Source organism: Tenrec ecaudatus, chromosome X (assembly GCF_050624435.1).
Source record: "Tenrec ecaudatus isolate mTenEca1 chromosome X, mTenEca1.hap1, whole genome shotgun sequence".
NCBI classification, from domain to species: Eukaryota; Metazoa; Chordata; class Mammalia; order Afrosoricida; family Tenrecidae; genus Tenrec; species Tenrec ecaudatus.
This window is the reverse complement of record NC_134548.1, coordinates 128731413-128743284: the sequence shown is the minus strand read 5'-3', so window position 1 is coordinate 128743284 and position 11872 is coordinate 128731413. Positions and strand designations below refer to the sequence as shown.

Sequence of the window (11872 nt, the reverse complement as noted above, 5' to 3'; positions counted from 1 at the left end):
GTGTGGTAATTTAGAGAGGATATCATTTCAGCTCTGAACCTCACTTTTCAGGGCCCAATCTGATTATTAGTTTTTACATATATATAAATATATGTATATTTGCAAAGTAGTTTATCTTTTTTGTTTTCTTCTTCTTGCTTTCCACCCTAGCAAGCTGGATCATGATAGAATATTATGAACGTATTGAGATTTTACTGAATCAAAGCGAAAAGCTATTTTCTAATTCCAGTTTCAAGTAGATCAAGAACCCAAGAAGGGCAAGTGTGTGAAATATTTGTAGAGCCAACCAATTACTGGCAGATATTTTTAATAAAGAAAAAAAGCCAATTCACTGTGACAGAAAATGTGTAAAAGTTTCCTAGCTGTTAGAAATGCTTAATAATAGCACCTGCAGTTATGTATGACATTAATTGCTATTCTAAATAGCACATGGCGTGGATTCAGAAAAGGTACATTGTCAAACAGAACTGTGTATGTTTTGTGTTAATCCCCATTGCAAACTGCCAGCTGATCCCCAGCCATATTCCCTCTTGCTTCTGGAAACATAGTTCTATATTTTTAATCACATTTGCATTTATTTGTAGGTACAGGCCTGACGTCTGCCCAAATGGGCTGTGGGTAGAAGTGATGGATGCTTCTTTAAAGACTGACTCCTACAGCCTTCCAGCTGACAATCCTCCGTTTTCCTGCTGCGGATGCAATGGAAAGGACTCTAAGGGTGATTGTGCAGGAAGGAGAAATCACCAGATGGAAAGAGCCTTTGGTGCTGGCCCACCAAGAGCTGGCCCACCAAGAACAGCCAGAACTAGAGTGTGGTGTAATGATTAGTCTAGCCTGTTCACTTCCCCATTGCAAGGCAGGTGGCAACTATGCACAAATGGCTACATACCCCCTGTCTATAGCAAAGAACAGGAACAATTGGCCCTGTGCTCTGATTTAAGAACAAATTCTTCCTGGTCCAAGAAGGGCTTTCCAAATCATACCAGAATTCTCAAAAGTAACCCTCATGAAAAAATTATTTCCTTCATCCTTCATTATATTTAACTCAGGACAGAGGCAGTGACTTGTTCGCTGCTAATTGTCCGCTTGTGAAGAAAGGCAGTAACATCCTAGTTCTTTTGGAACAACCTCATTTTGGGGGGTGGAGAGGGGTGTTCAAGCTTAATCTGGTCATTTGTAGATGATCCTAACACAATTCTCAAATAATTATTTTCCAAAACATTTTTCTTTTAGGGTCCTAACTTAAGAATAAAGCTGAGGTTATTTCGCCAATCTCTTAAATTTGGTAAAATGGGTCTTTGGAATGATCGGGATAATTTCAGAAACTCATCTGCTCTTATGAGCTTGACAGGTGTGCTGGTTAGGCTTTGTGTCAACCGGGCTGGGCCAGGACTGTTTTTGGCATTTAAATCCTAGTGGAGCCTAGTAAAATGGCCCCCACACTTTAGCATCATGCCAGTGACTCCATGAGAGCCTCAGTTGTGAGAAATCAAGAAGCATAAGATTAGAGTGGAGCTCAACCCCCTTACTCTGGATCCAGGCCTGACACAATGGATTGGAAGTTTCCTCGGAGGTGTGGCCTCTTTTGCACATGATTGGCCACTGTAGGAACACATGCTTGCTTTTTGCTAGTTCTAGACCCTGCATCTGGCTCATCGACCTCCGCTAAGGTGGATTTGGGTCAACGGCTGATTTTCCTGGAAGCCATCAAGAGCCTTACCATTTGACCTGGCACATCCGACCTGCTGGTCATGTATTCACTCTCCTCCTCCAACCCCACGCCTGACCTGCCGACCTCGGATTCCTCTTCCTCTGCAGTTGCCAGCCTGGGGTGGGCCTGCTCATCTGGGGTTCATCAGCCACCAGAGCTACACCAATCAGATTTGCCCAGCTTAACATCTGACAGAAATACTCTGACAGGTCACGTCTGCTTCTATAACTGTGTGAGTCATTTTCTTGATTGAAATCTCTTTGTGTGTGTGTGTGTGTGTGTGTGTGTGTGTGTGTGTAAGCATCCTTGGTTTTGCTACTCCTGTGGACCCCGTATAAGACAACATGTATGGTACTTCTTCCGTGAGGATGAAGAAGAGCCCATTGGCATTTTCCACAGACAAGTTGGCAACTATCAATGATGTTAGACTGCATCAAACATGTTTTTCCTTGAAAGAAATTCAGAAATATCTATTATTCCAAGCTGCTTTCCAATTATCTAAGTTGTGATCAATTAAATTATGCTAGATCAAAGAGAGAGAGAGAGAGAGAGAGAGAGAGAGAGAGAGAGAAACGAGAGAATCGAAGGGGGTTGAATCAGACAATAATGAAAATCCTTAGACCAAATTGACATTAAATGATTTTTATTTACCAAAAAAAAGAAAACATGGAAGTTGAATTCACTGAGCAAAGGCAGCTCTCCACATGAAGCTGCTGCACGTTGTGCTAAATAACCTTATGACCGGAGAGTATAGAGAATACATATTAGATGGAAGTTACCTCAACAGCAAAGGAGAAGGAGTAGAATACAATTTTTGAATGTAAAATTTGGTCAAGTGACAAATTGAGTTGCTTAAAATTTCTAGCCCTTATCCATCTAAACTCACTACAGTTGTACCATTATATGTACATACTGAATTCCCAGTTAATGGAAGCTGCTTTTTGGAAGAATTCTTTAAAAAAAAAAGTTTCATATTTATTTGAAGTATCATTCAATTTTAAAAATTATATTTCATTATTTCATATCTATAGCGTGTGAGTGTGTGTGTAAGAATTTAAACACACTTCAAAAGCCCCAAACTCTTGCCTATAAGTTTGAGGTGTTTTGCTGTTACTAATTTATTTTTCTTATTATTACTATTGGTGAATTTTATTTGTTATTTTCTCCTGTGTGTCTAAGAAACTTTATATGTTCTCAATGCACCCACACAGTCAGGTGGGTTGACAGATATGTCAAAAATACTTTATGAAAAGAGGGAGGTAGCTCATGCGAGTTGGCAACCTTTTGTATATCATTCCTCATTGGCGCAGGCTTCCTCCCTTTGACATCTTACACTCAAAGATGAAAGGAAAACTTTTAACTTTGAAGCCTAGTGAACACAGTTGTACATTTACTATAATTCACCTCCAACTTGACTTATTGGGCTTTCTAATGAAAGATGACAAATACTTTACACTCAGTACACAGCATCAAAAAAAGTACTGAATGAACACTGTATAGACAATAGCTTAATTGTTTTCATATGTTAAACATCAGCTTCTATGGGATACAATCCGGAGTGTTTGTGTTACCACTTTATAAACATTCGAAGCCAAACAGACAGCACAAACAACAGCAACGTCATCTTTTCCCCAATAGCTGCATCAATTACTGGAGACTAATTCTAACATATACTACTAAAAGGGGGAAAGAAGATAATCCAAGACACATCGCAGAGATAGACTACAGCATCTTAGCTTCCGTGAGGAGCTTAAGGTGCAGAAAGAGGGGACTCCCTCGAAGGTGACGGTGTCGTTTCTTCAGGTGGAAAAACAGTGAGCGTGCAAGCTCGGATGCCACCCAGGGACTCTGGGAGATCAAACACCTTATGCCATTCATCTTTATCGGGATCATATTTCTGCACAATCTCAACCATGCAACGATTATTCCAGGAATACCCACCAACCACATAGATTTTGTTTTCAAAGACAGCGACCCCAACATCACTCTGGCCTCTCAACATGGCAGCGATGGGGGTCCACTGGTCAAGGATAGGAGAATAGTATTCACAGCTTAAGACATCATCATAATCACTTGTTCCTCTGAAGTGATTGCCACCAATGACATAGAGCCTCTCCCCCACTGTACACATGCAATGCAGACCTCGGACCGTGGTCATTGGTGCCTTTTGGATCCATTTGTCAGTATCTGGGTCAAAGCACATGAGCTCCTTTTGGAAAGTGTCATGAGTAATTCCTCCTAAAGAATAAAAAGAATAGGTGTGAAGTAAACAGAATGGTGCAACGTTTCTTTAACTTATAAAGGAAGTACCAGGCTCTGCGATAGACAATTAACTTTTAGGCACCCCTTAAAACATATCAATAAATATGGCAAGCATGGCAACAATGACGAGCTCACTGGAGGGATTCTGGGACAAAAAGGACAGACTCTTTTCTTGCTTGCTTAATTGCACTATGAGGGAAGTCAGCTGAAGCAATCTAGGTGTCAGGGCACTGAGGGAGGGCACCAACCAACAGCAGGCCAGACACAGAGGCGCTCAGTTCAATGTCCTGGGAAACGGAGTGCTGCCCTGAGTGGCCTTGGAAGCATGTGCTTTTACAGCCGTGTCTTCAGATGACACTGCGGCCCTGGCGAATACTTAGATTGTAGCTTGATGAGAGGATTTGAGGTGGAGGTAATCAGCGAAACTGTATCCATATCCCCGAGTCACAGAAATAGCGAGATAATAAATTTGTGTTGTTTTAAGTAAAAAAAAAAGGTTTCTCATAAATGGCTACCCAATCTATACTTTAATGACGTTAGAAATAAACTAATCAATCCTTTCTTCTGAAAGAACTAAAAATGGTTGTTGGTAGGTGCTGTCGAGTCAGGTCCCACTCATAGCGGCCCTAAACACAAGAGAACAAATCATCACCCGGATCCTGCGTCCCCCTCACGATTGTTCTTACGTTTAAGGGCATTGTTGTAGCGATTCGTGTCAATTCATCTCTTTGAGTGTCTTCGTCTTTTTTCTGTCTCCCCCCACTTTACAAGCATGATGGCCTTCTCCAGGAATTGATCTCTCCTGATAACATGTCCAAAGTACCTGAGGCCACCTCTGGGCATCCTTGCCTAGTAGGCACATTTGGGTTGTACTTCTAAGACAGATATTAAATTAGCTTATGTTTTAAAAGCACAGATCTAAAATTTAGCTTATATGATTACTTCTGCTTTTGCAAATGGAGATCCATGTGAATTCTTGGATAGTTTATCAAAATATATGTCTTGGTTACTTTTAGAGTAAAGTCCACAGTAAATTGAAAATAAAATTAACTGCTTACTCCTAGCTTTTGAGTGGGCACCCTCTCTGAATGCTGCACCATGGGTTGGGGCACATCATCTAGGTGTTCATATCTTTACCTGACAATTGTGAATTTCTACATTATGCATCTCATTAGGCTTGTGACTAACCAAAAAATGAATTAATGAAGTTGAAAATGCTGTTCAAATGGACAAGTTTATAACATTATCCATCATGTTTTGCTTTTGTGGCGAATGAGGGTGGGTAAAGCCATCTGCCACGAGAATGTTCTTTTTGAAAGCTAAGTAAATAGAATGCTAAGTATATGCAGAGTTTGATATCTATGACAATGCAATACTCATCCTTTGAGCCCGATCACCAACAAGTGTATTCTGAGCCACCCAGAAATCTGTCTCTCTAGCGACTGTTCTGCAGACAGGAAAACAGTCACTATAGAGCTACGCTTCAGTAGCAGTATTTAAAGCTCTGCTATCCTGAAGGGCAGGTGGCCATCACTAAGTTTTCTTCTGATTTTGAATACTAATTCTATACTTTCCAGAAAACAAAACAATGTTCTAAGCAGCTTGCAGACATGGAGTTGACTCTGACAAATAATGACCCTGCGGGATAGAACAGAACCGCTCTGTGGGGTTTCTGAGGCTGCCTTTGTTCACGGCAGCAGATTGCTGGCACCTTTCTCCTGAGGAAGGGCTGCTGGGTGTGAACCTGAGATCCTTTGGGCAGCAGACCAACCCTAACTCACTGTGCCACTGAGGCTCCGTAGAGACTATTTTAGTATTTCAAAATCTGCTGTAGTTCCTAGCCTACTCTTGATTGGAAAGGTCATTTTGGCAAGATTTATTAGTTATGCTCAAGCACTGCTAAAAACAATTTAGACACGATTTCTCCCACCAATCTTTGGAGCTCTCTTTACAAGCAGCCATCTAAGTAAGATGTCAACTAAGCCCACATGGAAGAAGAACACCAACACTCGTGACCCAAATTAGATAATCCGAAGCCAAGGGAGGGAAGAGGATCAGAGCCTCAATTGTGAGATTCCAGTTTGCAGAAGGCTCTGGATGACAGCGGTAGCCCAAGATACATTTGTGAGATCTACACAGGAAATCAGCCTCCGGTGATTTCCCATTGGTTGCCAAACAAGAGAGTAGGATTAACCTGACTCAGATGATCAAAGCGTTGTCACTTTGATGCACATTGGGCTTGATCTGGTTTTCAATATTTTCTGTGTTTCGTTTTTGCTTGTTTTCATATTGGGAGTTATCGCTGTTAGCAATTGGGCAACACTGTCATTGGGGGTAACCCTCTTGAAATTTTGTTATATATTTTTCTGGATTTCTGTATATGAAACCCAGGATCAAATGAACCCGTAGAGACAACAAGCAGAACAAGGGTTTCTAGGGCGTAGAGTGGAATTATTTACTCAAAGATATCATAATAGAACCTCACTAGAAAGTAATAGAAAAAGAAAACAGCCACATTATGAGCTGCCCTCAAATGAGAAAAGTAACATTATTGTGCAGCTCAAAAGACCTTACCAATAAATATGTTATATCATAATATGAGGATAACTCCTCAGCATAGCTAACATTTGAATAAACTATGCATGTTGATTAATTCAAAATAAAGAGGTGGAAAACAATTTGGAGGATCTGAACAGCTTTCAGTTACTTCTAAATTATACATTTAGAGCAGGATCAGTTTGCTACTAGTCTCATAAATTTGTAGAATGTCAAATGCATTCATGTGCATATAGACATCTAAAAAGACCTTCGAAACTTAACACAAATCAGATGAGCATTAGCTATGTTTCTGTATTTTCACTATTACAACGACATGGAAAGATAGCCATACAATTAAAAGATTATGTATACGGGGGCTTCAAAAGTTCATGGAAAAATAGAATTAAAAGAAAATGGATTTTTGTCACGAATATTTTGAAGCCCCTTGGTAGGATATGAATTGTGGCCACATACCGGAAATATACATTACTCCTCCATAGACAGTTCCAGCGTGTCCGTAGTGAGGTTCGTTCATTTTGGCAACATAGGTCCACTCATTGGTTCTTGGGTTATAGCATTCTACTGTTGCTATTATTCAGAAAAAGAAAGAAAGAACATTATGTTTAATCTCAAAGATAGCAATGGATCATTTTAATTGTAAGTGAAACATAATATCCAAATAATTGAAACACACTTATTCCATATATCAAGAACTAGCTAACATTGATTTTAGAGCAACTGTTAAGACTACAGTAATAATAGGAACCATTCACACATATTATGGTAGACTAGAAACAATTTAATAATTTAACACATTTCTGACATTCTGGATTTTATTTTATTCTAACATACTGTTAAGTCTTTATAATTTAACATCTCTTTCAATTTAAATATTGATTTTTTTTCTCAAAAAATGCGGGAATGAGGGAAAAGGATCATGAGGAAGGAAAAATAAAAATCAATTTTAGGCTGCCCCAGTTGACCAATTACATTAGAACAAACATTAAGATAAATGAAGCAAGATGTTAGATCGACTAAGGAATGAAAGTATGCCCTCCACCTCATTTACATTCTGCAGGCACAAGGCATTTTATATTCAGACTATGAAATACATGATAATAATAATTTTCCGTATTTCTGTGGTAAAACTAATCATTTGTATATAGCCACTGCCACTAGTCATACTCTTAACCTGAGGATGATTTTGGTGCAAAAATTATTAGGAAAACGAATTTAACTTACTGAAATATTTTTCAGTTAATCTGTTAAAATCTCTATGGGAGTAACAAATATCTAGACAGAAGGAAAATGCAATCTTTATGTAAAAGGTAGAAAAGACAGCTGTTGGGAAATCTGTAACGCATGAAGTCTAGATTGACTTGAAAAGTACATACTATTTATTATTTATCAACTGCACACTGTTATTGAAGATAATGCCCTTTGCTAACTCGAATTCTCATCTCCCTCAATTCTATTTTTTCTCTTATTAACAGAACCACATCCTTGCCCAAGGCATTTCGAAGCAAAATTTAAGTTAGCAGAACACCTTGCAGTCGAAGTCGACCTTAGGATACATTTTTAGCCAGTCACGTAAGCAAAAGTCTCCTGAATGGGTGATTTGGAAAAAAGCAGTAGAATAAGATTTTGGCTAATTGCCTCCAAGTGCAATCCTAATGATATATCATCATTTGAATAATATTTTAGTAAAATAATAACCTGGCCACACATAAGAGGTTAATTTCTACTCTAGTCAATAATGTCCTGTAAAAAAAAGTATTGTCTTCATCAAAATCACAGTGCAAAGGACTTATTTTTCCCTGAAACATCCCATATTAAATCACTTTTCATATCACTCTACTGATTTAATTTTCCACTTTATTTAGCTTAGAATCTCAATTTTTTTTCAAATGCTTTTACTATTCTAATTTGGATCTACACTTTTAAAAAATAATTTTATTAGGGGCACATACAACTCATGAAAGGCCACACATACATCCATTGTGTCAAGTACATTTGTATATTCATTGCCCTCATCATGCTCAAAACATTTGCTCTCCACCTAAGCCCCTGGCCTCAGCTCCTCATGATCTACCCTTGTGGAAACTTTGTTCATTGCTCCAAGCTCAGACCCTTATCAACTTGGTTTCTTGTAACCCTTAAGTCAAGGATTCTGGGACATCTTTCCCCCAAAGAAAGGCTATTGCCATCCTTAAAGGCAAGCTCCATCTGTCATATGCTCCAATATGGTTTTTAACTATTTCCAGTGAATGAATATCTTCTTAAAAATTCATTTTCTTTTGCCTGTAGCATGACTTTGACACACTTGACTGGAAAAAGTCTCCTGAATGCACACTATTATCTCTCTCGACATATAAAGGACGTACCACATTGACTGGTAGTTGGCATCAGAGAGGTAATTAATAGGAAGATTATATCTGGTTAAGTGAAGGAGCATAATCACACATTCTATTGGGGAGTGGAGGGGATGTTTCTTTTTATCTTCAGAGATCATTGTTAGCACTTGCATATGATAGGTTTCGTCATAGTTTGATACTTTTACTAAAGTTTTGAACTTTAATTGAACATTTCCAAAGTGTAGCAGTCCTTCCTCACTTCTAATTCAATCTCTTCTGATGGCATTGCAATTAATTTCCTGTTATTCTTTTTACAGTGGCTCTAGAAACCGAATAGCTAATCACACTTCATGATTAATATTTGTCCTAGGTAGAAAGATAATACTGATCCTGTCAGTGAGTTAATCACATTTTTTTTCATAAAAAGTTTCCTAAGAGCCCATCTACACTCTCTGACTCTCAAACTCCAGTAACCATGACAGCTATACAATAGTCACCCCTAAACTTTTCTTCTTCTGACTAAGCAATTCCCCTCTGTTAGCCTTTCCAGTCCTTTACTCGTTTAGGCTTTCTCTCTGTAGAACAGCTGTCGTAATTAGTAAAATCAATAGTATTTATCAAATGAATGCATCTATTTTATAAAAAGATATGTGCAGGCCCTTCTTTCCATTTTCCATATTGACAAGACATTGAAATATATGTAAACGCCAACAACTATGTGGAGGAGACCAACAAGATTTGATACAAGGCAAAGAGTTGCAGTAGGAGTGAGGGCTCCGTCAAAATGGCTGAGATGCGGAAAGGAGACAACATAGACCAGGGCTCAACAAACTACACTTCAGGGGCCAAAACGCATCCAGCATCTTTTTGTATTTCTTAGGGGGGGGTGAGAATAATAATAATATTGTGACATGAGACAATTATAGAATTCAAATTTCAAAGCCCACCAATAAAGCTTTATTGGAGTATAGCCACTCCCATTTGTTTACAAATTGTTTATGGCTTGTTTGCAATACAATGGCAGATTTGTGTATCTGCGACAAAGATTATGCAGCCTGCAAAGCGGTACATATTGACTTGCTGTCCAGTGCAACAACAACAACAAAACTCTGCCAACACCTAATCTAGAAGTTCGACGTGAGTAGTCTGGTGGCCTCATATTTAAACCCAAGTGGAGGGAAAATCCAACCCACTGCCATCAAGTCAATTCTGACTCACAGTAGCCCTATACAGGCTTTCAGAGGCTGTAAATATTTATGAGAGCAGGTAGCCTCTTATTTTTCCAGCAGAGTAGCTAGTGGCTTTGAACCATCAACCTTGCAGTTAGCAGTCTAACATTCACCTGACAGCACCATAACTCTCTATTTTAGGAATTACACTAAGGTTGGTTGGTTTATATACTTTACCAAAGGCAATCACATGGAAGCCCAGATAAGCGCCAAAACCCACAGTGGCACCTGTGGTGTTTGAAATTAGGGAAACCATTTGAAATAATGATGGTTCTAATAGAAGAAGGATGGACCCCTGGATCCTAGAGTGTCAATTGGTGATGCACTGCTTTCGTCAAGAAAACTCCAAATCCATTAAGGCATACTGATGTATTTGTCAATTCTCCATACCTTTATTGGATATTTATTTGGAAGAAATAACGCATTTTCTATAAGTTTTTTCACTATTCAGAATGTTGGCTTACGAACAAGTGAAAGATACCACGTGTCACAGTTCACTTTAATATAGAAAATCTCAGTGGAAGGTGGGTCTTAGATGACTTAATTTGGAAAAATGCCAGAAATAACTGACTCCTTTCTAACGTAAGTGACAGGTACTCTAAGGTCCCCTTCATTTCCCATTGTAACAGGTGTCAAAGGGAAGTGGTATTTCCGTGGAATTCTCTCTCCAGAAAAAAACAGGCATGTGCACACACACACTTTATGCCTCTACTTTATGTACTATGGACTTAGGTTTTCCTCCAATTCAGACACTTCATTAAAGGATTTTAAAAGGTCAAATACAGTAATGTGTGGTACAATTAAGCTGTCACTGTTTCCTTTTTATAATTATAGATGTTGCTGTTGTTAGGTGCTTTCCAGTCGATGCTAATTGTGTGTGAAAAGACTGAGTGATGTCCAAGTACTAGTGAACTTACTAGATTGTTAACTGACTCTCCCATCCATCCTCTTTTTCTGTCGTCCATTACTACCCCCTTCTCTATACAGGCATATGAATATGTTAATGTAATCTGTGGAGATTGATATTAGAATGTTAATTTATTACAACAAATGTTAGTGTTAGGGAAAAAATGAGCCCTTCCCCACCCCACACAAACACGGCATCTAGAGAAAACAGGCTGTTTGTGGAGCCAGAGAAGAACTGAAAACAGCTTCTAGCTGGCACTTTCGGAATCATGAGCAGCGGTGTCTTTAAAACCAGAAATTGATGTTCTACAAAGCACTTGGCCCTATAAAACTGAAAAGGGAAATCAACACAATCCTTTTCCTAGTTACAGCAAGAGAAGCAGAAAGAGATGAAATATAGATGAGCCCGGATATTGTTCTTTTGTGCTGGCAACTGCCATCCAGCCAATCCAAATCACAATAAGCTGTGAGTCTTTACAGACTTTTTCATCTTTCTACCAAAGAGCAGTTGCTGGGTTGGAACTACTGACCTTATGGTTAACAGCCCAATGTACCACCAACTACGCTAGCTAGGGATAGTGAGAATAACCATCTGTAAACTCTATTCCATTAGCAAGCGTTGATGAAAGAATGCGACAAGATCCCTCTTGCTGCTATTGGGTATATATAGAAAGGGTGGAATAGGTCAGAAAAATGAGCCTCTTTCTCTTTAGGTTTGTGTTATGATTCTTTTTCACCTACAAACACTCCTTGAAATTGGAGGTCTCAATGATGAGGGCAATGAATGTACAAATGTGCTTTACACAATTGATGTCTGTATGGATTGTGATAAGAGTTGTATATGAACCCCTAATAAAACGATTTAAAAAATT

At 38.8% G+C, this 11872-nt stretch overlaps 1 protein-coding gene across 5 annotated transcripts in view; it reads right to left on the bottom strand.

Moving 5' to 3' along the window:
• Nucleotides 1-2337: 2337 nt before the first annotated feature.
• The window catches only part of KLHL13 (kelch like family member 13), a 202625-nt gene continuing 193090 nt past the window's right edge, over nt 2338-11872 (bottom strand). For all 5 annotated transcript variants that reach the window (XM_075538214.1, XM_075538217.1, XM_075538215.1 and 2 more), the window contains 2 exons: nt 6986-7099; nt 2338-3949 (listed from right to left, as the gene is read on the bottom strand). In XM_075538214.1, the coding sequence (XP_075394329.1) occupies nt 3462-3949; nt 6986-7099 (602 nt within the window). In that variant the 3' untranslated portion in view covers nt 2338-3461. The remainder of the gene's footprint in view (nt 3950-6985; nt 7100-11872) is intronic.